Source organism: Acartia tonsa, chromosome 15, assembly GCF_053477335.1.
Source record: "Acartia tonsa isolate MP-2025a chromosome 15, ASM5347733v1, whole genome shotgun sequence".
In the NCBI taxonomy this organism is placed as follows: Eukaryota; Metazoa; Arthropoda; class Copepoda; order Calanoida; family Acartiidae; genus Acartia; species Acartia tonsa.
The window spans coordinates 14,265,038-14,292,578 of NC_137274.1; the positions used below are offsets into that span (position 1 = coordinate 14,265,038).

The 27,541-nt window shown below is 34.4% G+C and overlaps 2 protein-coding genes across 5 annotated transcripts; both read left to right on the top strand.

Moving 5' to 3' along the window:
* The first annotated feature begins 1,525 nt into the window (after positions 1-1,525).
* On the top strand, positions 1,526-5,668 carry LOC145306928 (uncharacterized). The gene is made up of 7 exons (XM_080149267.1): positions 1,526-1,549; positions 1,796-1,910; positions 2,416-2,490; positions 3,208-3,296; positions 3,974-3,995; positions 4,760-4,797; positions 5,593-5,668. Exons 2-7 carry the CDS (start codon positions 1,812-1,814, stop codon positions 5,666-5,668), a joined length of 399 nt encoding a protein of 132 aa, XP_080005393.1. The 5' UTR covers positions 1,526-1,549; positions 1,796-1,811.
* A 642-nt stretch (positions 5,669-6,310) lies between these two features.
* LOC145307638 (uncharacterized) lies at positions 6,311-25,868 on the top strand. Of its 4 annotated transcripts, none has more exons than XM_080150120.1 (19): positions 6,311-6,411; positions 6,961-6,996; positions 8,410-8,475; positions 9,832-9,884; positions 10,796-10,886; positions 12,037-12,069; positions 12,748-12,802; positions 15,651-15,730; positions 16,554-16,604; positions 17,911-17,971; positions 18,518-18,592; positions 19,072-19,118; positions 20,574-20,667; positions 20,799-20,908; positions 21,745-21,784; positions 22,231-22,419; positions 23,660-23,790; positions 24,924-25,049; positions 25,523-25,868. In XM_080150120.1, exons 1-19 carry the CDS (start codon positions 6,367-6,369, stop codon positions 25,847-25,849), a joined length of 1,710 nt encoding a protein of 569 aa, XP_080006246.1. In that variant the 5' UTR covers positions 6,311-6,366; the 3' UTR covers positions 25,850-25,868. The 4 variants fall into 4 exon arrangements, with proteins under 4 accessions (XP_080006246.1, XP_080006245.1, XP_080006247.1 ...); XM_080150119.1 differs by having other exon boundaries at positions 6,312-6,411; positions 15,651-15,726; positions 16,550-16,604; XM_080150121.1 differs by lacking the exons at positions 6,311-6,411; positions 6,961-6,996; positions 8,410-8,475 and adding an exon at positions 8,722-8,768 and having other exon boundaries at positions 15,651-15,726; positions 16,550-16,604.
* The last annotated feature ends 1,673 nt before the right edge of the window (positions 25,869-27,541 follow it).

A 27,541-nucleotide genomic window follows, 5' to 3' on the forward strand; every position in this document is an offset into this window, starting at 1 on the left:
GTTATTTGGCTTATGGATTCATTGAAAACTGTTTATAACAGAGTGTCCAAACTTTTATAAAGACTTTTATATCTTTTTTGTCATTTCTATATGATTTTGATTTAATTGAACAAAAAGTTTATTCATAAATGTATTAAAATTATTTAAAAATTATATTAAATGCAGTTTTAAACCCAAATAAAGTTAGTTATAACAAAAATAAAACCTAATATGAAAAAGTTGTTAACCTTGTGAAAAAAAAATATTCCGCGGCAAATGCGCTTTTATACTGGATAGGTATAGAATGGACATTATTTCTCTACAATAATTTTCCCCTTCATGTTCTAGGCTGAGCTACATTAAATCCCATTGATGACACACAAAGTTATCCCTTTTGTTGATTACAATTAGTGGTTGAAACCATGGGACACTCAACTTAATAAACTAAGCCATCAAAATCTTTTAAAAGTCCTTGAGATTGTTATAACAATGAATAAGAAAACGTCATTATAAAACTTTGGGGACTAGTGTAAAATCAGCCAAGGAAGCTACATTCTTATTGGTTTGTAAAATCTTTTCCACCAATTATTTTGCATGATTGGTAATTTTGTTTGTCATTATAGAGAATAAAGAGTACTGTATCATCCATGGTCTTTTCCGTAAAAATCTGAGGGATATTTTGTCCAAATATAATTAGACCATATTGTCTGCAAAATATTTAAAAATTAAAACGTAAACAAAAACAAAACTTTTGATACGTAGTAGTAATAACAAGTTTGATTTCAATAGGACAATTTCAATATAAAGGTACCCAAATTTTTTTAAACACTAGGAAGGGAGGGGACATTGGATTGTTGATTATATTTGTAACCCAAAGTTTTTTTTAACACCATAGAAGGAAAGGACATTATTAATATCGGTGCCCATGCAAAGTTTTATGAATAAATATAATTTCTTTACTATATACCATTTGTTGTAAAGGGGAAGTTAGGGGTAGAATATAGCCTTAAACCATCATAGGACCTGAATGAAACTTTCCTAAATAGTAGAGATCAATCAGAGGGGTGTAGAGTTGTTTTCTTGAAATTTTCAGCTTGAGACACAATAAAACCTTATTATACTTCCTTATAGTAGGATTATATAGAATTACTTATTTAATGTTTTTACTTTATGTAGCACTTTTAATTTTGATATGGTTTTAATATGGTTCTCATTTATAGTGAAGCTTCTTTAGGTCCAGGGAAGGTTTTTAACTATTTATAACCCTCAATTAATAGACTTTGTCGCATTGTATTATGATTATATACAGCTTTTCGTAGATAGTAAAATAGAAAATTATAAGATTAACTCCAGTTTTATTTGCCACAAAGGGTTATTGGTTTTATGGCTTTGTTTTTTATTATTTGTTGAAAATTGTCTTTAAAATGATACGATACACGGATTTTCAGTATGGTGGCGTAGAACTTTAACTGGTTCTAATCCAGCAGATAATAATCGATTTCGAAGCCACACACTGGAATAGTTATTTATGATATATATTGGTTTCAGAAAAATTTACGAGATGTTATAGGTAATCAGTGAGGGAGGAGGAGACAATGGGCTGTTTAATTACACTTGTCCTCAAAGTTTTATGATAACATTTTTTATTCGTTGGCTAAACAGCTTTTGGGACTTTTTTGTATTTTTATTTGTTGGTTCATTATGTTGAGTATTCAAATGTTTCAACCATTAACTGTAATTTACAGAAATGGTACTTTTGTGTATCATCATTGGGGATTTAGAATTAATCTTTTCGGTCAATGTCTTATCCCTTTAGTGATGCCTGGTTTATAATGGAGGAGGCAAAGGAAATTCTGGTTAGATTGAAGAAATCATTGAGTATCAATGATATTGAATATGAGCTACAGTTCTTGAAACAAGTCCACTCTAAAAGGAATGATATTTGCATTTGGATAATCAGGACGTAGGTACAAACAGACAGACATACAGAAATACAAACAAACACACAGCCAGACATACAGATAGACATACAGACAGACATATGTACATACATACAAACATACATTCAGACAGACATACATACATGCATAAATGCAGACAGAAATACATAAATACTCACAGACAGACAAGCATACATATATACATACATTCTGACAGACAGACATAAGGACAGAAATACATACAGACTTACAGAAAGACATACAGTCACACAGACAGACCTACAGAAGGATAGAAATACATACAGACAGACATTAATACATTTGAAACTGCTCTGTAATACCTAGCGGAAACGTCCCTAGCCTTCAGGACCATGAGAATCTACACTGTAAAGGAGAACCATATCGGTTCTGTTAAGCGTTTACAGAGATCCTTTGCTACAAACAGACAGACACAGATCATCCTGTTACTTTTTTTATAATGTTAAATATCATACACAGGCGTTTCTATGATGAGGATGTGATTGTAAGATCTGTTGACCGTTACTGGAATATCTGGGTTCCCTTTATCCAGGTAAGCAACCTTGGGGGACTCTAATTGGATAATTTCAAAGAAAACCGCGACTGTGGCTCTACACGTAGTGCATCAGCTTATCATCAGAGGTAGGTGATAGGTTTAAATCTCATCGTAACACTGTGTCATAACTGAAGATGTTGAAAATAGTTCTTACACTGCTATGTTATTTGTGCGACATTAATAGACAAAGTGGTTGTGGGAAGGGGGTGCCTTGGCCCACAAACAGGCGCAACTCATCACCATGCACAGTACGACTTTCAGACAAAGGTCTTGCAATCAAAGAGTTGGTTGTCTGATGGGTGTTACTTAACCTAATATGATATCCTTGGCGTTGTTAATTATCGCATACCATTACAAGTGAATGATGCTCTGGCTTCTTTAGATGATGCCTTAAAATCGAAGGAGAATCCTGCCGCTCTAACTAGGAAATTACAGATGTTGCCATCACATTATGTAATTCAGCGCAGAAAGGGAGCTAGGGGATTTTGGTCTCTAAATAATTATTCAAAGTTTTTATAATTTAAAGAGTGCGTGGGCTCTAAATTATACAAAAAATAAAGTTTTATAAACACAAATTCTCATTCGTAGACTCAAAAACTTTGGGTACTATTATTAAATTCTGATATATTGTTTCCGACTAGTAGTGTCCATACTTTTCAACCAATAGTTTCAATTAGAATTCTTCGTTTGTCTCATCCTTGTTTGATCATTTAGGCACATTCCAGCGGATACAGCTCAGACTTGGACTACGTAGCCCCTTTGGACATCAGATGGGTGTGGCATACACACATGCTGGCGCCAGGGTAAGGTCCTAGAAGACAACCTTGGGGTACTCCTAGAGAGGGGAAGTTTTGATTTGACACATTTGCGTAAACCGTGTGTACAGGCTTTATCTTTGGACTAAGAGGATAGGTTATAAGGCATAAAATCATTCTTATATAATAAATTTTCCAAAGTTTAAGATTTTTTGGACAGACCTCCAGGTTTAGGAGCTGCAGGGCAATGTAATCATCTCATAATCGGTGCACAAATGGAACATAAAATTTAAAAGTTTAATAACACATTTCGGCCCCCCCCCCCTGATTTAAAAAGTATCAGCGTATGAGGCGTAACACGTAGAGCATTCGTTTATTGTCGGGCAGGTGATAGGTTCGAATCTCCTGGGCCCAACAACGCATCATAACTAATGAAATAAACTAATAAAAATGGTTCCTACTGCTTTTAATTAATAAGCAACTCTTTAGTTTATGTTGACTGTCCATTAGAACGCTTTGGAGGAAATGTGACTTCTAAGATATTATTTAAGAAAGACTGCCGATTTTTAATAAACATTTCTCTCTTTTATACCAACACTGAATATCGGTTCTTTAACTAACTTTGTCCGTTAGTCCAACCATTATTGTTTTGTGCTTCTCTACTTATGGATGTTTTCATCCTTGTTACTAATAATGATGTTTCTAATTATACCTTTGTTGTCTAGGAATTACATTCAAGATTTACAGGCAATGTTTGAATATTTATTACCTACCCTAAAGATTAAATGTTAATTATATCAGTATCCAAAGTTTTATAAACACTAGGGAGGTAGGGGACAATGGACTGTTTAATAATTTTGGTGCCCAAAGCCTTATTAACACGCTATTTTATTTATTGGCATTAAAACGTTGGATACTTTTATTAGATCTTGAATGGTTGTGTCCTTCTAAGTCTAGTGTTTAAACTTTTCAACCAATCTTACCAATAAAATATTCTTGGTAAACAGATAGATATACAGACATACAGACAAAGATACAGACAGACTGACAGAGAGACAGACAGACAGACTGACAGACAAACAGACATACAGACTGATATACAGACAGACATACATACAGACAGACATTCAGACAAACATACAGACAGACGTACAGACAGACAAACAGATAGACAAACAGACAGACAAACAGACAGACAGACAGACAAACAGACAAAAAGACAGACAGACAAAAATACATACATACAGACAGACAGACATACAGATAGATAGACAGACAAAAAGACAGACAGATAGATAAACAGACAGACAGACATGCAGACATACGATACAAATATGCAGACATACAGACATACAGATATACAGACAGACATATAGACAGACATACAGACAGACATACAGACAGACATACAGACAGACATGACATACAGACAGACACACAGACAGACAGACATACAGATAGACATACAGACAGACACACCTATTGAAAAAATATATTCAAATAATTTTAAGACTTCTGTCTTGGGAAGAATAATCAATTATGAAACCAGGCACATTCAATTTAATTAATTTCACAGTATAGCTTCCAAACTGTTTAATATCCGTTGGATTTGAACCAGTTTTAATCCATAATATCCGTGGAAAGTTGTCTATAATACGATGCGATATATAACTATTTGTTTCTCCCCTCCCTGGTAGGTCAGTAAAATAGCCTATAACTACCTAATGACTCCCCCTGAAGCGTACAAAACATTTATGCCAGCAATTTTCGAGATCTTATTCATCAGGCAAAAAACTTTACTAATTTATATTATAGGATTATATGCAGGGAGGGAGGGGAGGGGACATTGGGCTTTTTATTCTACTGGTCCCCAAAGTCTTATTAGGTATATCTTTTTCTTATTCGTTGGCTTAACAACTTTGGGGACTTTTGATGAATATTAGGTGGTTGATTCATTTAGTTGAGTGTCCAAAACTTTTCAACTACTAATTGTAATTAACATAAGGTGTAATATTGTGTATCATCATTGGGGATGTACATCAATTTATCGGCCATTGTCTTATTCCTTTTGACCCCTAGATTTTCCACTTTTCTATAAGGGGGGGAGGGCTGATTAGGATAAATTTTTTTTCTGGGGGGGGGGGTGTCTGGACTTCTCTGTCTTTTATTTTGATATTTATTTAGTTATATTCCCTGAATAGCAAAGCCAAATTGGTCCAGCGCTTAGCGAGAACTTAAATCAGATCTTCACCCGGACAGACGGACGGACAGACAGACGGATAGACAGACAGACAGAAAGACATCCTTCTGCTTTTTATGATAATTTTATTAAATGTGTGTGCAGACCAAAAGATGATTTTAAAACAAGGCAAGTCTTCTATAATTCAGTACCCAAAGTTTTAAACACAATGGAGGGATAAGAAGGGACATAGGAATTTTATAAAATCGTGATTGGTTGTTTCCATCTAGCAGTGTCCAAACTCTTCAACCAATAGTTTAAATTAGATTTATAACTATCACAAAGGGGTAATTTTGTTTATATTTATTAGTGATGTACATCAATAAATCGTGCATTGTCTTATCCCTGAAGAACCTTGAAAGGAATTATAATAATGGATACAGGATTTACGCGGCCAGGGGAAAATTTATTCCTCAATTTAGATTGCTAATAAGGACATCATTTGTTGGTAAGTTCGCCCATCCGGTAGGAGGGAATGGTGTGAAGGGGATGGATGACGGGGGTATCTTTATTTTAGCCAACTGAAAGCATAACTTTATCAGAGTACATGAAAATCTGGTGCAACATCCTAGTTATAATGTATCCATTTGGAGCACCACAAGGTTGTCTTTTAGGACCACTAAATCATCATTGGACATTAATTAGGGTGGCTTAATGTTGAACACCTGCCAAAACTCTAGGCCAGGGTGATGTAATTATCGAGTAGCTTCAACGAGAATTGCGGGTCAGCTTGAACTGTAATATACCATCAGCTAAAGATTGGCCAAAGGATTCTCACCTCCAATCTTCGTGTGCATCTGAATCCTTAATTATCAAGGCTACTACAACAACAGAACCAATACATAAGTTATTAAAAGAGACTTGCTTTCTCTAAGGGAGATGTGGTCTGCATTTACAGAGGAGCCATATGATCTAGACATCAATAGGAAATAAATAGATAATTGTGGCTACTCCCCCTAGAGGCCTCTATTAGCACCCTAGTCGCCCCCCCCCCCCCTTAATTTTCATTATCAAAAGAAATAGTAAAATAATTTTTTTTTCTAGAGACGATTTCTCTTGAAAGGACTGTGAAACTCTCCCCCAAAATAATTCCAGAACCTTTAAAAGTCTTTATTGTAAAGGAGAACCATATCGGTTCAGCGATCAGCAAGATCCTTCATTACAGACAAACATCCTGTTACTTTTGTATAAAGATAAAACTGGAGGGGGAGGAGGGGGGAGGTTTAAAAGTCGACACTTTCAAATTTATTTATTTTTTAGAAGATTTTTTTTGATAAAGGTTGACTTTTCTATGGGCGATTTCTCTGGGAAGGGTGGTGGTACCCTCCTCCATAGTGGTTATAAACTTTCTCTGGACCTATAAGAACTTTTACTTTAAAGGAGAACCATATCAGTTAAGATCCTTCACTACAGACAGACAAACAAATATCTTTTTTTTATGAGGAAAATGTCATAATATCTATTTTTGTTGACAGAGATTACAGCCAAGAAAATGCGGAAAATTGTTTGGTAGGTTTTTTTTCAAGGGTCGCCTGCCGCGCCTACGGCTGTTCGATGGCTGTGGCTGCCGAGCCATGGTTGGTTTTTGTTCCTAATACTCAGTGCTAAAGACGTTAAAAATAGTATCACTATCTACTGCTGCTAAGCCAGGCATTTTTCATCAATAGCAAGGGTTGGGGGAGTTCCTTGGCTGTATAGACTTTGTTTCTATTCTATTTCAGTAAAATCTAGTAAACGGCTTCACCACTTGCTCCTTCAAAGCCAAGAGAGAGATTAAAACTGTTTCACAACAAAAGACGTTAAAAGTAGTTCCTACTTCTGCTATGTCAGGTGCTTAACATCATTAGTAAGAGTAGGAGGAATTTTTTGGCTTATAAGACAGGCGCAACTCATTACCATGCACAGTTAGGACAAAGGTCGTGGAATCAGATAGTTGGTTGTCTGATGGCTGTTACTGAACCTAATACCCCGGGTGTTTGGACAGAAAAAGGAGAGATTTTGCTCCCCTTGTTGTCCTGAGTTGTTGGACCTGACATTAGAAAAGCTGTTTATCAGAGGGAGGGACCGGGAGGGAAGGGGGGGGGGGGGGAGTTCTAAGCAATTAAAAACATTTTACAAAGATAACAGATGTAATCAGAAAAAATAATTACCCACATTATATTATCCGTTAACTTGAATTTTAAGTTTTTTTATTTGTACCTAGTGTTCAAACTTTTCAACTAATACGATTTATGTACATAGATAGATTATAGAAGGGGTAATTATTTTATAGTTATATCCCTTCAAATCCCTGGTAAAAAATGGTATCTTAAGTAGGGTTGGCAATCCGTATCCGGAATCCGCCCAATTTTTGGCCTATTTTGGAATCCGAATCCGGATCCGGAATCCGTTTTTTAATAGCGGATTCCGGATTCTTAATTGGTAGGCTAAAATTAGAGTCTTGAGTTTTTTCTTTCAACTCCTCCTCTTTGAAGGCAAAGATTTTCATCATTATATATAATCTTTTAAATTCTGGTTCGATTCTCGGAAGTGAATTATAGAGAACATTGATTTTTAGGACGTATGTAGCACTTGCTTTTTTTAATTTAAAAAAAAATCCTTTTAAACTATTGCTAGAATCCGGAATCCGCCAAAAATAAGAATCCGGAATCCAAATCCGGCCCAAAAATTCGACGGATCGCCATCACTTATCTTAAGTAGGGGTTTGCCGGATATCCGGCCATTTTTTATATCTGGCCGGTTACCGGATATCAAAAATATCCGGATACCGGATAACAGGCTGATTTATAATGCCGGATATCCGGTCTGATGTCAGGTAATTTCATGACGGATATCCGGCGTTGGCCAAATACTGGATATCCGGTATTAGAAATCAGCCAGTTATCCGGTCAAAAAAGTATTCGGCCCAATCCTAGTTTTAAGGAGAAGCAAGGTGTTGGCTATGATCTGTTGTCTGCCTGCAAGCGACAAGCCACTTTCTTTTACCAGGTACATGAATATTTTTAAAATCCAAGCTTTTCTATAATTAGGGATCTAAAGGGATAAGACAATAGCTGATAAATAGTTGTACATCCCCAATGATGACACACAAAATCACCCCTCAGAAAACGGTGTTTTAAAACTTTGTGCGTCCGTCCGTCAGTCCGTACAATTTGGCTTATACAATTCATTTCCAAAAATTGTGATTAATTTGAGGGGACATTGGGCTGTTTATTACACTAGTCCCCATAGTTCTATTATGACGTTTTCTTATGCGTTGGCAAGCTACTTTCTTTTATCAGGTACATGAATATTTTTAAAATCCAAGCTTTTCTATAATTAGGGATCTAAAGGGATAAGACAATGGCTGATAAATTGATGTACCTCCCCAATGATGATGCACAAAATCACCCCTAAGAAAACGGTGTTATAAAACTTTGTGGGTCCGTCCGTTTATTACACTAGTCCCCATAGTTTTATTATGACGTTTTCATTCGTTGACAAGCTACTTTCTACTATCTTTTCTCTAAATATTTTTAAAAGCCAAGCTTTTCTATAATTAGGGAACTAAAGGGAAAGGACAATAGCTGATAAATTGATGTACAATTAGTGGTTGAAACGTTTGGACATTTAATTTAAAGAATCAACCAATACAAAGTCTTTAAAAGTCCCCCAACGAATAAGATAACGATAGGTGTATTATAAATTTTTTTGCGTCACGTCACGTGTCCAGAGCTGGATTGGCTGTGATTGGCTGAAATTCTGCGCGGGGTGATTTAGCGCACCATTGAAATGATTTAAAGATCCAGCGCAGTCAATATCCGAAAATTGAGATTGATTGGCAGGGAGGGAGGGGACGTTGGGCTGTTTATTACACTAGTCCCCATAGTTCTATTATGACGTTTTCTTATTCGTTGACAAGATACTTTCCTTTATCACTTTAATAAATAATTTTTAAAACCCAAGATTTTCTATAATTAGGGATCTAAAGTGATAAGATAAATTGATGTACATCCCCAATGATGATGCACGAAATCACCCCTTTTTGTAGAGCACACTTAGTGGTTGAAACGTTTATCCATTAAATATCCGAAATTTTTTTCAGTATGGCTTTGAATTGAAACCGATTGATATCCGCTGGATTAGAGCCGGTTCTCAGCAATACTGTTAAATCATGTATAGCATTGTATAACAGACAATTTTCCACAAATATTAAAATAAGAATCATAAAATTTATCACCAGCTTTATTATCCCGGGACTTCGGCTCCTCGTGTCTAACAAAACTTGTTTTTATGTTATGATTTTAAAATTTTAATATCCGCGGAAATCTGTCTATGATACGATGTGATAGATAACTATTTCAGGTTTCACTGCCACATTTTAGATATAAAGAGTTTCTGAGCCGCTGTTTGGAAAGGTAACCGTCAGGGATCTAAAGGGATAAGACAATTGCCGACAAATTGATCTAAACATCCCTAATGTTAATACACAAAATTACCACTTCTGTAGATTACAATAAGCAGTCCAAATGTTTGGAACCCAACTTGATGAATCCTTTAAAAGTCCCCAAAGTTATAAAGCCAACGATTAAGAAAACCTTATTATAAAACTTTGGGGACCTATGTAAAAAAGCCCATTTCCAAGATAAAGAGTTTCTGAGCCGCTGTTTGGAAAGGTATAATGACTATCTATCCTATTACATAAAGTAGTAAGCTTTTTCTGTCTGTAGCAAAGGATCTCGCTAACCAATGAACCGATTTGGTTCTCCTATACAGTGATTGTCCAGGGAAGATTTTTAACTATTTCTATAAGAATATTCAATGTAAAATTTTTTGGGACAAGTGTAATAAACAAACCAATATCCTGTATCTCCCTGGGAAAACCTATCCTTATACTAAAGTAACAAGAAGTCTGTTTATCTGTCTGTTTGTCTGTTTGTGTGTACCGAAGAATCTTGCTAACCACTGAACCGATCGGGCTCTACTTAACAGGGTAGCTTCTCATATGTCCCGTAAAGGTTTAAAACTATTTATAACAAGAGAAATAAAAAACTGTTTTTTTTAAGCAAAGAGATTTCAATGCAACATAGATAGGTATCGTAGAGACTTGTACAAAAAAAACATTTAAAGTGCCACTAAGCCTCTAGGGGCGTAGCCGCTAGTTTTATATACAGCATGTACCTGTGCCTACAGATTCTGGAGTGGGACAGTAGTTTTTAATAATTAAAATCAGTGCCGCGTGGCAAAATGGTACGGATTCAGCAATGGCTAACCGGTTATCCAAACCACTTTGTGAGGCATAATTTTTAAGAATCCATCTCCGTTTTAGATACAGCATGTACCTGTGCCTACAGAAGCTGGAGGGTGATAGGTTCCTTGTGCCTTGCTACGACATGGACATAGTGTGGCATACCCACCAGGCATCAATCCTTTAAAATATAGCTTTTCTGTCCTTTACTGAGCAAAATCTTGTAAAATATAGCTTTACTGTCCTTTACCTAGCAAAATCTTGTAAAATATAGCTTTTTCGTCCTTTACCTAGCAAAATCTTGTAAAATATAGCTTTTCTGTCCTTTACCTAGCAAAATCTTGTAAAATATAGCTTATCTGTCCTTTACCTAGCAAAATCTTGTAAAATAAAGTTTTCTGTTCTTCACAAAGCAAAATCTTGTAAAATATAGTTTTTCTGCCCTTTACCTAGCAAAATCTTTTAAAATATAGCTTTTCTGTCCTTTACCTAGCAAAATCTTGTGAAATATAGCTTTTCTGTTCTTTACCTAGAAAAATCTAGTAAAATATAGCTTTTTCGTCCTTTACCTAGCAAAATCTTGTAAAATATAGCTTTTCTGTCCTTTAACTAGCAAAATCTTGTAAAATATAGCTTGTTCGTCCTTCACCTAGCAAAATCTTGTAAAATATAGCTTTACTGTGCTTTACCTAGCAAAATCTTGTAAAATATAGCTTTTTCGTCCTTTACCTAGCAAAATCTTGTAAAATATAGCTTTTCTGTCCTTTACCTAGCAAAATCTTGTAAAATAAAGTTTTCTGTCCTTCACTTAGCAAAATCTTGTAAATTATAGCTTTTCTGTCCTTTACCTAGCAAAATCTTGTAAAATATAGCTTTTCTGTCCTTTACCTAGCAAAATCTTTTAAAATATAGCTTTTCCGTCCTTCACATAGCGAATGTTATTATTTAAAGAATCCACCTCAGTTCTCAGCCTTAAAAACTTAAAAACTTAAACACACCTGAAATGCATTTAAACTTGAATTTAGTGAACTGGATATTTTTTTCTGTTGTATTGTCTAAATTACATTTACAGGCCATATATATTTGAAAGGGGGAATGCCTTGGTTCATAAACAGGCGCACAGTTAAGACTTCTCAGACAAAGGTCATGCAATCAAAGGAATGGTTGTCTATAGGGCTTGTGAACATATACATCGTGTACAGCAATTTAGTTCAGTGAAACACCAAAATAACACCTATTGGCGTATTCCTTCCTCTAGAGGTTATCTTGGTTAAAAAAGGGGGAGGGGTAATTATTAGGACAAAGGATTGATGAATATTAAGGTGCATCCTGTAACATATGCAGCTGATATGCAGGCATTTTCTTAATGTCCTTCATTAGTTCATAGACTGGCACTTAGACAGATAAACAGACACTTAGATATAAAGACAGACTAAGAAACATGAGACAGACACTTTGACAGATAATAAGATAGATAGACAGACACTTAGACAGATAGACAGACAATTTGATAGATAGACAGATAATTAGATGGCTCGACAGACAGAGAAACATATACTAATAGAAATAGACAGACACTTAGACAGAGAAACAGATAAGACAGACACTTAGACAGAGTGACAGAAACTTAGATAGACAGACACTTAGATAGAGAGACAGACACTTAGACAGAGTGACACTTAGATAGAGAGACAGACAGAGAGACACACACTTAGCCATTATAGACAGACATTAATATAAATAGAGAGGCATATTGTCAGACACTATGACAGATAGTCAGACAATTAGAAAGATAGACAGACGGACACTTAGACAGATAGACAAACAATTAGACAGATAGACAAACAATTAGACAGATATATAGACTGGCACTTAGGTAGATAAGCAGACACTTAAAAAAATAGACAGACACAGAGACAGATATATAGACAGACATATAAACTGGCACTTAGGTAGATAAGCAGACACATAGAAAGATAGACAGACTGACAGATACTAAGACAGACAAACAGAAAGACATGAAATGTTATCAGGAGATCCTTGGAAGATTATTAGACCATGATGATTCAGTCAATGACAGAACTCCAGGCAAAGGATTTAGTCATAATAACTCAGACACATATCTTTCTTTTCTTATTTTTTTGTATGTACATCTGTCTGTTTGTCTATATGTTTGTCTGTTCGCTCAACGCAATAATATTATATCTAAAGGGTGTGCAAAAAAGAATGCGGATCTTTTTAAAATTCAAATTGCACGGCTTGGGTTAATAGTAGAAAAATGTTATGCATACCATTAGAACCGTTATGAAGTCTATTTTTTGGAAAAATAAAAACGATTCCTGTGCTACGTATAGTTTAGGAGCTATGTAGTAAAATGTCCCAACTGGCTTAAAACTTGACTTGCGAGTAAATCATTAAAGTTTAATGCATACAAAAAAAATATTAGCTTTTTAAAACTAAGATTGCGCGGCTTGTGTTAATAGTAGAAAAACGTTATGCATACCGTTAGATCCGCTATGAAGTCTATTTTTTGGAAACATAACAACCATTACTGTGCGACTTATAGTTTAGGAGCTACGTGGTAGAATGTCCCAACTGGTTTAAAACTTGACTTGCGAGTAAATCATTAAAGATTGAAAAAAAGGGTTTGCAAAAATGCGGACATTTTTAAAATTCAAACTGCTCGGCTTGTGTGAATAGTAGAAAAATGCTATGTATATCGTTAGAACCGTCATAAGCTCTATTTTTTTGGAAATATAAGTACAATTTTTGTGCTATTTTTAGTTTAGGAGCTGTATTGATAAATGTGAGAAAAGTGGAAAAAAAGATTTATTTTTTATTTTTATGTCAGTTGGGACATTTTACCACAAAGATCATAAATTATATGTAGCACATGAATGGTTCTTATATTTCCAAAAAAAATAGTTTATAGCGATTCCATAGGTATGCATAACATTTTTCTACCATTAACACAAGCCACGCAATTCGGATTTTAAAAATGTACGTGTTTTAATTTGCACACCCTTTACTTTAATCTTAAATGATTTACTCGCAAGTCAAGTTTTAAGCCAGTTGGGACATTTTACCACATAGCTCCTAAACTATACGTAGCACAGGAATCGTTTTTATTTTTCCAAAAAATATACAATGTGTTTCAATAAAAACTGCGTTTTCCAGTTTTGGGAATCAACCAGAAGGAGCATGAAAAAAATAATTATAGGTCAATATTCTCTGTAAAAATGTACATAACATTTGCTTAAGGTGTTTTTTGATATCTCTAAAAATGCGGCTGTACTGATAGGTACATGTAGGGTAAAAATGCCTGATGCTAAAACTGTGATAACAATAATAATCAAATAACTCATTTATTTTGCAACATATAGGTTGAAAAGTACAATATTAAATTAAAAGGTTAAATCAATGTAACCATTTAAGATTTTTACATAATTTCGTTTTTTGGCTACATGCAAAGAGCTTTTTAGTTTCTTCAGAATTTAGTTTTTCTATTTTTCTATGGCAAAGTCATTTTTAGTAAGGAATATCTTATAATACTGTGCGCATTGAAGAATAAAACAAGTAACTTTTTATTTAATTTCAATATCTTTAAAAATAAGCAAGTTATCTTGATTAAAAAATGTTGTTAAAAAGGCTTTTTCTTTGTTACTTGTTATATAAGTTAATATGTCATGTATCAATCAAAAGGGATTAGGAGATTAAAAGGGGAGGGGTGAGGAACAAACATGAACTAACTATAACATTGAATCATAACTAAAACAAGAATAAAGTTAATCATTTGTTCTGAAAAAATAAGCATTTTTAAATTAAATTTTAATAGTTATTTCTCGCATTGTATAATAAACGGCTTTCCGCGGATATAGAATGTACAATTTTGAGATTAAAACTAGTTTTTTTAGCCACGAGGTGCCGAAGGCACCGGCTTAAAAAACTGGTTTTAATCTTATGATTGTACATTTTGATATTCGTAGAAAGCTGGATATAATAAGATGCTAGACATAGTTTTTTCGTATGGATGAGAACCGGTTCCTATCCACCGGATACGAATAAATACGAGAAATGTAATTATTAGAATATTTTGTTGAGAATGCTATAATGTCGTTTTTAAGTAAAAAGAAGAATTTAGTTAAACGTTATAGTCCTAAATTCAAAAAGAATAAAGCAACACACATACATTTTGAATTCTTTTAGCTCTATAAAACGTTATTGTTTTAAGAAATATTAAAAAACACCTTTTATAAAATTGATCCATATTTTTATAGAGAATAAGAATATATAATTTTTTTTCTTCATACTCCTACTGGTTGTTTCCCAAAACCGGAAAACGCAGTTTTATTTGAAACACCCTGTACTTCATAACGGCTCTAATGGTATGCATAACATTTTTCTACTATTAACACAAGCCGTGCAATTTGAATTTTAAAAAGGTCCGCATATTTTTTGCACAACCTTTAGACGTTCCATCTGACCTCAAAATTCGTTAAACTTAAAAAAGAAATGCTTAATCATTCATAGAATCATCATTCAAACAATTATAAAGGTGTGAAATAGCTAAAAGCTTAACATAGTAAGTCCTCCAAATTTTAACTCATTGTTAAAAAAGTTTTAAATCAATAAAACGATTCTATCATGTCCAGTTTGACTATCCGAGCTATCCGTTGCGAACGGTCGGTCTGATAGACATAAATTCGCTCATAATATTGTACTATGTTGTCCTAGGATTCATTTTTCCAAAAATCAGCTGAATAGGAAAATCATATGACATGAAAAATCGTTGTCAAAATGGATGTACGGACATTCTGATAACAATAGTAATAGGGATGCTTTGCTTCCTAAATCATACCTAATTGTCATAGGAATAATCACACACCAAGTTTTAAAACTATAGGACAATTATAACATGAATTCTTGAACTAAACAGGTTCCAAGCTGAGCACTACAAGTGAATCAACAGCAAAACTTTGGAGAAAATATTTTAATCAAAGCTTTGCTCTGCCAGGAATTAATACAATGAATTTAAGCCCTTGATGCCTCTAGGAACACTTGGGGGAAGATAGGAGGGGGGGGGGGGGTTAGGTCAAACCCAGGGCTCTAAAGGGATAAGACTATGTCTAATAAACTGATTTACATCCCCACAAAATTACCCCTTCTGTAGATATAAATTAGTGGTTGAAACGTTTGGACTTTTAATTTGATGAATCAACCAATTAAAATACTTTGATTATAAACCATGCATTACCCCTTCTGTAGATTAGAATTAGTGGTTGAAACTTTTCAACATTCAAATTTTAAAAACAAGTTTTTTTGAAAATAATACCAATATTGAGGCTTGTTTTCAGTTTGACAAGGGGTTGATTAGAATGGTTAATTACAGAAGTATCATTGTAGAATTTCTCTTTTATCCCACCCATTCTTCTAGAAGAAAACTGAGGTGGATTCTTAAAAAAAAAATTGGGCCGCTACTCGCTAGTGAGGCAAAATTGTTTTTGTGAAAAATCCTCCAAAATCACATTAAAAATCTACAAAAATTAAATAAAATCATAGAAGGGTTAATAACATGAGATTTTAAAAAAGAATCCATCTCTGTTTTGTTTACAAACAAAAAAAACTTGTTTTTAATTTTATTGAAATAGTCTGCTAGCATTTGTATTGATTAGTTCAGTAAGAGTCGTCTGCTTTGGAAATAATTCTTTGCGCTGGTCCCCAAAATCTTTACAATTAGCCAAAATAAGAAAAGTTACATATGTTCTAGTCCCCAAAGTCCAAGACAGCCAGAAATATGAATTTTAGATCCATTCATAAGTATTAATTGATAAATGAAGGGGCCATGTATCGTGGAAAACCACCTGAGGGATTGTTATTGGATTTGACACAGGTTAGCCACAACAATCCAAACAGAATAATATCCGCTAAAATAGAACCGGTTTTCAGTCATGATATCTGCGGAAAGCTGTCTATAAATTGTGCTAGAGAGTAACTTTTATTAGAGCATTTTTAAAAGCGAATCTCTTTTCGTTAATTTAGGCATGTTAATTTGAATTGTCCTATTAATTTCAAACTTTGCCTGGTTATTCCTGTAGTAGTTAGGTACGATTTAAAAGCGTAGCAACTCTATGATCGTTACCAGAATGTCCGTACGTCCATTTTAAACATGTTTTTACCTTTTTTTAACAACAAATTTTTATGTAATATAATTTTTCATTGATCTGATTTGTAGTATATTGATTCCTAGAACAACAAATGTTAAAAGCGGAGCATCTCTAATTACTAAACATGTAAGTATGTCCTAGAACATTATCCTGTAATTAAGCAGTTTTTCAACAAACTTGAAATTATATCCTGATTATTCAGTTCTGACACTTTATGAGTCTTAATGTTTGTTTGTCCTACCGTTTTAGAGCTTCGCTTTTATGGATGTTGTCATCCTTGTTTTAACTATATCTCTATAGATCACTAACGGATACGCCCTCTGGAAGCCTCTAGGGGCACTTAATTTAGGAGGAGGAAAAGCCAACCCAACACACCATTTTCAATTTTAGTTATTATAAACATTCTTTTTTTTATGGGGGGGGGGGGAGGGTGTCATTTCTATTTGGAGATCCCCAAAATAGTTTAAAACCTTTCCTTTTACCTATAAGAAGCTTCACTGTAAAAGAAAACCATATAGTTACAGCGAAAACTACCACTGAAAGATAAATATCTCTCTCTCTCTTTATTTATATGTATTTTTAAAAATATTTGTAATTTAAATTATGCCATGGAAAATCCTCTAAAGTTTTTGTAAAAATCTTCGAAACTTTTGATTTTTTAATTTATTGTCAGTATTGTAACTGAAGGCCATCATTATGAAACACGGTTTATTACCTATAACCTTTTGTTATTCATTCTATGTTGAATCATATATAATACAATAACATTTTGATACTGACAATAAAATCAAAAGTTTTGAAGATTTTTGCAAAAAAATATTAGAGGATTCTTCATGAAATAATTTAAATTGCGATTTTTTAAATAAAAATATCTATCTATATAACTATCTATCTATCTATCTATTTATCTATCTATTTATCTATCTATCTATCTATCTATCTATCTATCTATCTATATAACTATCTATCTATCTATCTATCTTTCTATCTATCTTTCTATCTGTCTATCTGTCTATCTATCTATCTATCTAGAAGATGAAAGAAAGTTTTCTACTGGAGGAAAGACTTCAAATTTCTTGTGACAGCTTTCAAGGCATTGGATCTTTAAAATGGATATTATGACAGGGGAAAAATTTTCGTCAATTTAGGTTGCTAAAATGAAACTTGTTTATTGGTCAGTTGGCTTATACAGTAGGAGAGGAGAGGGAGGGGATGGGGTAAAGGGAATGGATGAGGGGGTATCGTCATTTTAGCCCGATGCGTGTATCACTTTATTAGAGAATATGAAAATCTGGTGTAAGATCCAACTAATAATAGAGGTGGGGGGAAGGTAGAGTTTAAGCACCCACCTTAAATTTTAGGTTGTTGGGCTGTTATTTACACTTGTCCCCAAAGTTTCTATTAACCTTTTCTTATTCGTTGGCATAACAACTTTGGGGACCTAAGTGAAATTTTTTTGCTTGGCTCATTAAGTTGAGTGTTCAAACGTTTCAACCACTAATTTTAATCTACCGAAGGGGTAATTTTGTGTATCATCGTTCATTGGGGATGTACATCAATTTATCGGCCATTGTCTTATCCCTTTAGATCCCAAAGGTTGTATTCTAGAACCAAACCTAAAGATCTGATGCAACCCTAGTGGTGACTAGTAGCGGCTGTTCAAGATTGCCAGCTGAAATCCTGCTCACCTTACAACAAGTCGGCAGCTGTCAAGGTCAGGTTTCTAGCAGCGTAGCTACTCTATGATTCAATTTGTCCGTCCGTCAGTCAGTCCGTAGTGCTATTTTCTCAGCTGCTATTAAAGATAGACAGCTGAAATTTTTAGTGAAGATTCCTATGACAAATTTACACATTTTTTTATTTGTCTCTTTGTCGGTCATGCTTCAAAGATATTTTTTAGGTTTCGTGATTTTTTTGAAGTTTTTGCATTTTTATGTGAACTGAACAACTGCTCAATAACTCACTTTGTCTGTTGGTCAATTCCATTTTTGTTGTGCTTCGCTACTTACCAAATAAAACATGATATCTTTATTTTCAACTATCCAACATTTTAGATGATTGACAATCTAGGGTAATAACTATATTTTTGCGGCTTCCACACAAGTATCGAAACCGATTAATATACGCTGGATTTGAACTGGTTCTCAGCTATACTATCCGCGGAAAGGTGACTATAATCCACTTTTTTCTTAGGTAATTCTTCTGATCAATCCTTCTCTCCAGAATGGAAACTATTCCAGGTAATCATTTTTTTAAAGCGAAGCTTTTCTATGATTAGGGTCGGTCCATACGTCCGTCCGTACGTCCATACATCTGTATGTAACGGATAGCTTTTTTATTTAATTTAGGCATGATAGAATTGTCCTATCGATTTCAAACTTTTCATGATGATTCTTGTAGTAGTTTGGTACGATTTAGAAAGCGTATCAACTCTACATTTTAAACAAGTTGCTTTTTAACTTTTTTAACAACAGTTTTTTATGTGATATAATCTTCCGATTGATCTGATTTTGGAGTAATGATTAATTTTTCAACAAGGTACAATATTATAAGCAAAGCATCTCTATAATCAAGTCCTAAAAATGTCAGTATATCCTTAAACAGTGTTCTGTATTGAAGAAGTTTTGCAACAAATTTACGTATAATTTTGTCAAAACCTGTATATTTTGTATATTCGGTTTTGACACTCTACAAGAAGTTATGTTCGTCTTTCATATCGTTTCAGGGATCTAAATAGAATAAGACAATGGACAATAGGGCAATAAATTGATGTAAATCCCCAATGATGATACTCAAAATTAGCCCTTCTGTACATTACAATTAGTGGTTGGAACGTTTATACTAATATACACTCACTTTAATTAACCAACCAATAAAAATTTAATTAAAGTTCCCAAAGTTGTTGAGCCAACTAATATGAAAACGTTATCAAAAAACTTTGGGGACCAGTGTAATAAACACCCCCAAGTCCCCTCCCACCCTGTAAAATTTTCTGCAGAAGCAAATCCTCCCCAACCCAACGAATAAGAAAATGTTATTATAAAACTTTGGGGACCAGTGTAATAAAAACCCCAATGTACCCCCCTCCACCCTGATTTCTTTACATTAAAAATTATCCTAGAAAGCGGAAAATATTCAGTTTGCAGGGTTTTTCTATCCCCTCGGCATTACTAAACATTTTTAGATCCCCCCCCACCCCCTCTTGAAACCACTAAAAAATATTACCCTTAGTCTTTTCCTAGTCAGATAGATTACTGACATTTCACCCCCAAATTGTGGGGTTTACACCCTTCCCCCCCCTCCCTCTCTACTTGTGTTTTTTTGGAAGGGGGGGGGGCAAGGTACCAAAGTTTAATTACGCTGTGATGACGCTGTAAAAAGCGCGCGAAAATGTTTAGTTTTGGCGCCACATGTAAAAATGGCGGTAAATTCTTCAGAATGGATCAAAGTAGTTATTTATCGCATAGACCATAGACCGTTTTCTGCGGGTATTAAAATAGAAAAATTAAAATGAGTTTTGAAAGGCCGGGGCTACTAAAACTGGTATTAATTGAATGTTTTTTTTTATATTCGTCAACAATTGTCAATAATACAATGCTATAAACTATATTTCAATATGGTTCAGAACCGAATCTTATCCAGCGGATTAATCGGTTTTGAAGCTATACTGGAGAACATGTTCCAATTGTATCCAGGTTAACTTGGAGAACATTAGTCCTGAGATCAGAGATAATACTAAGATTTGGTCAAGAAAATTATCCTCGGCCAGAGTTGTTTCCCTACCTTTAGGTAAAATAGATTTTCAGGGATCTAAAGGGATAAGCCAATGGCTGATAAGTTGATGTACATCTCTGATGCTATAAAAGCTATATTTTGCAAGATTTTGTTTAGACTGACTGTAATTCACTTTTTTTTCGCAGAGGGTGGTGCCTACTCACTGCTGGCGAAGGTGACACTGGTGAAGGCTAGGCCAAGTGTGAAGACCCTGCTGGGGTTCTCTGAGTATCACAAGACCTGTATGGCACTTCAGGCAAAGATGTATTGTATATGAATTAAGGACAGGCCTCGTAGGTATAGAGAATCTACGTTCTTTAGACTGTTGTAAATGTGTATTGTTGTAATAGTTATTTCTCGCATCGTATTATAAACGGCTTTCCGCGGATATAGAATGTACAATTATAAGATTAAAACTAGTTTTTTTAGCCCCGAGGTGCCGAAGGCACCGGCTAAAAAACTTGTTTTAATCTTATGATTGTACATTTTTATATTCGTAGAAAGCTGGATATAATACGATGCTAGACATAGTTTTTTCGTATGGATGAGAACCGGTTCCTATCCACCGGATTCGAATTAATACGAGAAAACCTATTTATCTAATTTATTATTGTGGTTGTGCTAGATGTAAGGGATAACCATGTTTACAACATATATTTAATTTTCAGTAGAAAAGTGACCAGAGATCTAAAGGGATAAGACAATGGCCAATAACTTGATGTACATCCCCAATGATGATATGAAGAATTGCCTCTTCTTCTTTGTAAAATTATTGGTTGAAACGTTTGAACAATAAACCAACCAATTTTTTTTTTTTTTGGGGGGGGGGAGTTAACCATAATTTAATTTTAATTTTAGTTTTAATTCAAGTAAGGTAATATTTTTTACTTAATTTTTTCTTAATTTTTCTTAGGAGGATAGTGGTGCCCTCCCCCAAAATAGTTCCCTCTATGAGAAGCTACACTGTAAAGGATATCCATATTGGTTTGGTATGATACACAACACACAGAAATCCTGTTACTTTTTAAATAAGGATAAAATCCAAATTTCTCTAGCTCAATGTTACAACCCAAAATACATCTTTGATTTTAGGATTATAATTTCCACCAATTTTATCAGACTATTCAACAAGGTTTGAAAGGATATTTAAGCATTTTAGAATTGTCCTATGAATTTCAGACTTGGCATGGTGATTTCTAAAGTAGTTAGGTATGCTTAAGAAAGCGTTGCAACTCTATAATTGTTACCGGAATGTCTATAGGTCAATTTCAAACATGTTGTTTTTAACTTTTTAAGAAATTTTTTTTAAAAAGATATAATAATCATATTGATCTAAATTTTTGTAATATAATTTCTAGGACAACAAAGTACAATGTTATAAGCGAAGCACCTCTATAATCAAACCTCAAAAATGTAGTTAAGTTCATAAACAGTATCCTGAATTTAATCAGTTTTGCAACAAATTTACTTACAATTTTGTTTCAACATACAATTATATTCTTCTTCTTCAGTTCTGACACTCTACAAGTGTTAATGTTCGTTTGTCCATACTTTACTTATTCTCTCATTATCATAAAGGTCGTCAATTTGAGCTTGATATAACAGATGAGGTGAAGGTGTGTGTGTCTCTGAGTATGCCAGCAGCTGCTGCGCAATGCCGCGTTCAAAAGGAGTTTACAATTGAACCAGGAAGCTTTTATGAGTGCACTATTCCTGAGAACATTGAAGCTTTGTGGGGTCCTATTCCTCTGGAGATGTTGCCTCTAGGTCTAGCTCTATTATTTCATATACTCTACTTTCTATTCCTCTAGAGATGTTACCTCTAGTTGTAACTCTATTATTTCATATACTCTACTTTGTATTCCTATAGAGATGTTACCTCTAGGTGTAGCTCTATTATTTTATATACTCTACTTTCTATTCCTCTAGAGATGTTACCTCTAGGTGTAGCTCTATTATTTCATATACTCTTAGTTTCTATTCCTCTAGAGATGTTACCTCTAGGTGTAGCTCTATTATTTTATATACTCTTAGTTTCTATTCCTCTAGAGATGTTACCTCTAGGTGTAGCTCTATTATTTCATATACTCTACTTTCTATTCCTCTAGAGATGTTACCTCTAGGTGTAGCTCTATTATTTTATATACTCTACTTTCTATTCCTCTAGAGATGTTACCTCTAGGTGTAGCTCTATTATTTCATATACTCTACTTTCTATTCCTCTAGAGATGTTACCTCTAGGTGTAGCTCTATTATTTCATATACTCTACTTTCTATTCCTCTAGAGATGTTACCTCTAGGTGTAGCTCTATTATTTCATATACTCTACTTTCTATTCCTCTAGAGATGTTACCTCTAGGTGTAGCTCTATCATTTCATATACTCTTACTATCTATTCCTCTAGATATGTTACCTCTAGGTGTAACTCTATTATTTCATATACTCTTACTTTCTATTACTCTGGAGATGTTACCTCTAGATGTAGCTCTATTATTTCATATACTCTACTTTCTATTCCTATAGAGGAAAGTTTTCCTTTAGATTATCCATCCCTTTTTCTATTTTTTGAGTATTTTTCGAAACAATTTCAAGAAATAAAAACATTTTTGGCATAATGTTTAGACTGGCGAGTGGATGATACTTTAATTTATTATGGTCTAAGGGGGAGAATCTTCAGTGTAGGAGGGTAATTCTCCAGTAAAACCACCAGGGATCTAAATGGATAAGATAATAACCGATAAATTGATGAACATCCCCAATGATGAAACACAAAATTAAACTTCCTGTAGATTACAGTTAGTGTTTGAAACATTTGGACACTTAACCTAATAAACCTACAAATCAAATTTCAATAAAAGTCCTCAAGCTTGTTAAGCCAACAAATAAGACAACGTTATTATAAAACTTTGGGGACTAGAGTAATAAAACAGCCTAATGTCTCCTCCCTCCCTTCCTACTGAGAACCATAGTGAGAGAGTATATAAAATAGAACTGAACCTGCGTGCAGGGGTTGATAATAACTGTAGAGCAGTGACTCACAGGCTGATGCAGAAAGGAGGTAAAGACCAGGAGATACAATTCTCTGGTCTCTCAGTCTATCTCATACACTCCTTGCCACTTGGATTATCAGCTGTTCAGGTCAGATTTATTTTGATTGATTGATTAGCAATAGTTTCTTAGGGTTTGGACCTAAGTAGTTATAGAGTTGGCTGAGACACTTTTGTATAGCCACTTGGGCTATCAAGCTACACGTTCAAGCACATTATAACATGACCTGCAATCTTATGAGAGCTACTCATTATTACCTCACCCTGTCCGAGTATGGCAGGTGTTCCAAATTAAGTCACCATATTGAATGACGCTCTCCACACATGAGCTTGGGATAAGGGTAGTACTGATATTATGTACATGACTATTGAGTATCCAAACTTACTCAATAATCATCTTCTTACACAACCAGGGGAAGTTGTGTGATTATTATTGCAAATGAGAAATTTGCGTCAATAGATGGAGAATTGAACTCGAACTCTCACAACCTAGCTAAGTGTGCTACCACTGAGCCACGGCGCCCCTGTCAGATTAATTTTTTAATCCTATGGCGCAATGGGTAGGGTGTTGGACTGGTAATCTAAATTAACTCTAATGAATTGAGCCATACTGATAAGCTCTAAAAGGACGAAACACTGTGTAAATGGATATCTATAATACAAAGTAGCTTGATGTCTGTCCGTCCGTCTGAAGCTTCAGATCTTGGTAACCACTGAACCGATTGGATTCTGCTCTTCATGGAATATACCTACTGGTCCTGTGGTTGTTTTAGGCTATTTTCTTGCCAACCCTCCCAAAAACAAAAAAAAAAATTTTTGCAGAAGATTTCCTTGGTCCTATTACGAATTTCGCCTTAATTTTTTTTTATCACCTCTTGGGGCACCAAGTTATATAAATTGGTAGGCTTTTTTTTGTCTGTAATTAAGGATCTTGCCAACTGCTCAACAGATACGGGTCTCCTTTACTGTAAAGCAACTTTTAAGTCCAGGGAAGGTATTTTTTGTCCTTTTTGGGGAGGGTACCACCACCCTTCCAGGAGAAATCTAAAAAAAAATCGACACATTTATGAATATTGAAATCTTTCTGCTTTTACACGTTTTTTAAATGTAAACAAAGATCAGCTGATTGTAAAGAAAGGTAAAATTGGTGTGCGATTGCCGCGTAAAATTATGTAACTTAAAATATTGTCCCCTCCCTCTCTTTGAGCTACCATCATTTTTCAGGTGTTTGTTGGCTCCAAGATGGCCGTAGTGGGCCACTCAGTGGGTGCCGCCACAATCGGCTGTATGAAAGAGCTGCAGTTGGACACCAGATTTTCAAATTCCGCGTGGAGAGCCATGCTAATCAAGGCATAGAAGATAAAGTAAAGCATTGAAAACCTCAAATATTTCTTGGAAAATTGAAGCAAATTGATTGCGCAATGAAAAACTTATTACGAACTTGAATTGTACAGTTGTCCAGTTTGGACAAAGTTGAAATACTTTTTAAAGAAAATATTTTAAAAATTCCAATATAATTATTTTTGTCTAAATATTTCTTAGTCACTATATTTCAATTTTGAACATGGTTTAGCACATAATATAACGTTTCAAATCATTGTGAATTGCGAAATGCCAGTCATTCTGGCTTTTAGTAACTTATTTAAAAAGGCATTTATTTAAAAATATATCTAGGTAAATTATGTAATCATGCGATTTTACTAAAAACCAGAATAACTTTTGGGTCTTTAAAAAATAAAAATGTTTCTAATTTTATTTCAGGGTAGCCTGGCAGAATCTTCTACTTGGATTCTATTTTATACTTTATCTTCTTTTTAAACAAGGATAACACTGGAGATCTTGGCATCCTTGTGGCTGCCTGGAGGAAGGAGAGATCTATTGGGGGGAATGGACAAATATTTGGTGACTTTTTGTACTACGACCTGGAGAACAATAAGAGTTATGAGTTTACCCTTCCCGATGCAAATGGGAAATATATATTAAAATTTGATGATAGTAGTGTGGATATGGTCTCTGGTATTGTCAACATTGCAGCTACAGAGCAGAATATTACGCATAAAATTTGTTTGATATTCAGTGTGAGCACCTTGTACCTGTTAGTACAGCCATATCCTGATGATATTCACACTTGGAATGATAACAGGGAATAGAGATAATACTTAAATACATATATTATTTGGAGTACCCCAAGGTTGTCTTCTTGGACCAAGAGAAGGGGAAGTTTTGACACATTTGCGTAAACAGTGTGCATGCACAGTTCATTATTGTAATAATTTAGTTTGAAATTCCCAATCTTAACCAGACCACTGCCATCTAGCCATACAAGATGTGTAGATTTCATATCGGACAGCTAAAAAATCCAACGAAATTTTATTTTTGAAAAATTTTAATTTTAAAATTTTAAGTTTAAATTTCATCCCCTAGGAGCTTACACTAATCCACAATAAGAAAAACAAATATTCATATTTTTTCAATTCTTTACAACTTTGCTTTTGTAAAGTCTTTCATAAAACCACTCTATATATGATTTATTTAAGGCTGAATTTCCGTGACTTTAGCAAAGCAATGGATAAAAATGGCCATTAATTAACTCCCTTCAGGAGTGGTTTTATGAAGAACTTTATAAAAGCAAACTTGTTCAAAATTTTAGATTAATAATCTTTGCTTTTCTTGTCATGATTGTGCGGTAACACCTAGGGGATGAAAATTGAACTTGAAATTTTTAAATCTAATTTTCTCAAAAATTAGATTTGAAATCTATGCATCTTGTATGGCTAGATGGCAGTTGTCTGGTTAAGATTGGTAATTTCAAACTAAATTTTTATAGTAATGATCTGTGCATGGGCTTTATCTTTGGACTAAGAGGATAGGTTATTAAAGATAAAATAATTCTTATATGATGAATTTTCCCCAAGTTTTAAGATTTTTTAGATGGGCCTCCAGGATCAGGAGCCGCAGGCCACCAGGTGGTCTCTGGACAGGTAAAAATAAAATTTTTATTATTGCAGGTCAACTTATCAAACCAAATATGCATCTTTTTTCTTCAAATATGTAAACAACATTCGAAAAGATGTATATTTTGTTTTATAAGTTGACCTCTAACTATTCATAAAGAAATTGTTTTTTTTTTTGTTTTTTTTCCTGTCCAGAAATCACCAAGAGGTCTATCCAAAACATCTTAAAACTTGGGAAAATTTGCATATAAGAATGATTTTTATCCCTAATAACCTATCCTATAAGTCCAAAGATAAAGCCTATGCACACTGTTTGTGTCAAAACTCCCCCCCCCCTCTCTCTCTTTATTACCTTAATTTTGTAGAGTGCCATGCCCAGTACAGTGTCCCAGAAAAATAACCCATGCAAAATATTTTTTCTAACTATGGCTTCATGGTGCTCCCAGGAAAGGCCTTTAGGAGTAGAATCAGGAAACTTAGGCTAGGAACGAGATATTTTGAAATGGACAAAAGTTCCTGATTCTACTCCTCAAGGCCTTTCCTTGTAGCACCAGAAAATTTTTAAAAAATAGTTAAGTGTTAATGTTAATCTAATTCAGAAAATTGTCTGTTAGGATCATAAAAAATTCAGCGGCAAATGTGCTCTAGTCCCCAAAGTCAGTCAGAACTTTCTAAATCCTTTATGAACACTTTGGACAGGTCCCCGAGGTTTGAGACCCCTAAAATATTGAATATTCGATCCATTGTCCCCTCCCTTACTCCCTAATATCTCTAGATTATCTCTATTTACCATGGCTAGTGTGATGCCGGGGCCGGGGAGGAAACCGCATTTTGTGCTGGCCAACGAAATCAAACTATTGCTGCTCTGTGGTTGGCTGCAACGCATGT

What these genes read in the sequence shown, in the direction of transcription:
- LOC145306928 (XM_080149267.1), top strand. Translation starts at nt 1,812, where the DNA reads ATGGAGGAGGCAAAGGAAATTCTGGTTAGATTGAAGAAATCATTGAGT. An exon ending in TGAAACAAGTCCACTCTAAA is followed by an intron (nt 1,911 to 2,415) that starts AGGAATGATATT and finishes AATATCATACAC; the next exon opens with AGGCGTTTCTATGATGAGGA. An exon ending in ATTACATTCAAGATTTACAG is followed by an intron (nt 3,996 to 4,759) that starts GCAATGTTTGAA and finishes AATAATTTTAAG; the next exon opens with ACTTCTGTCTTGGGAAGAAT.
- LOC145307638 (XM_080150120.1), top strand. Translation starts at nt 6,367, where the DNA reads ATGTGGTCTGCATTTACAGAGGAGCCATATGATCTAGACATCAAT. An exon ending in AAGCCACTTTCTTTTACCAG is followed by an intron (nt 8,476 to 9,831) that starts GTACATGAATAT and finishes TAACTATTTCAG; the next exon opens with GTTTCACTGCCACATTTTAG. An exon ending in TCTGGAGATGTTGCCTCTAG is followed by an intron (nt 22,420 to 23,659) that starts GTCTAGCTCTAT and finishes ACCTGCGTGCAG; the next exon opens with GGGTTGATAATAACTGTAGA.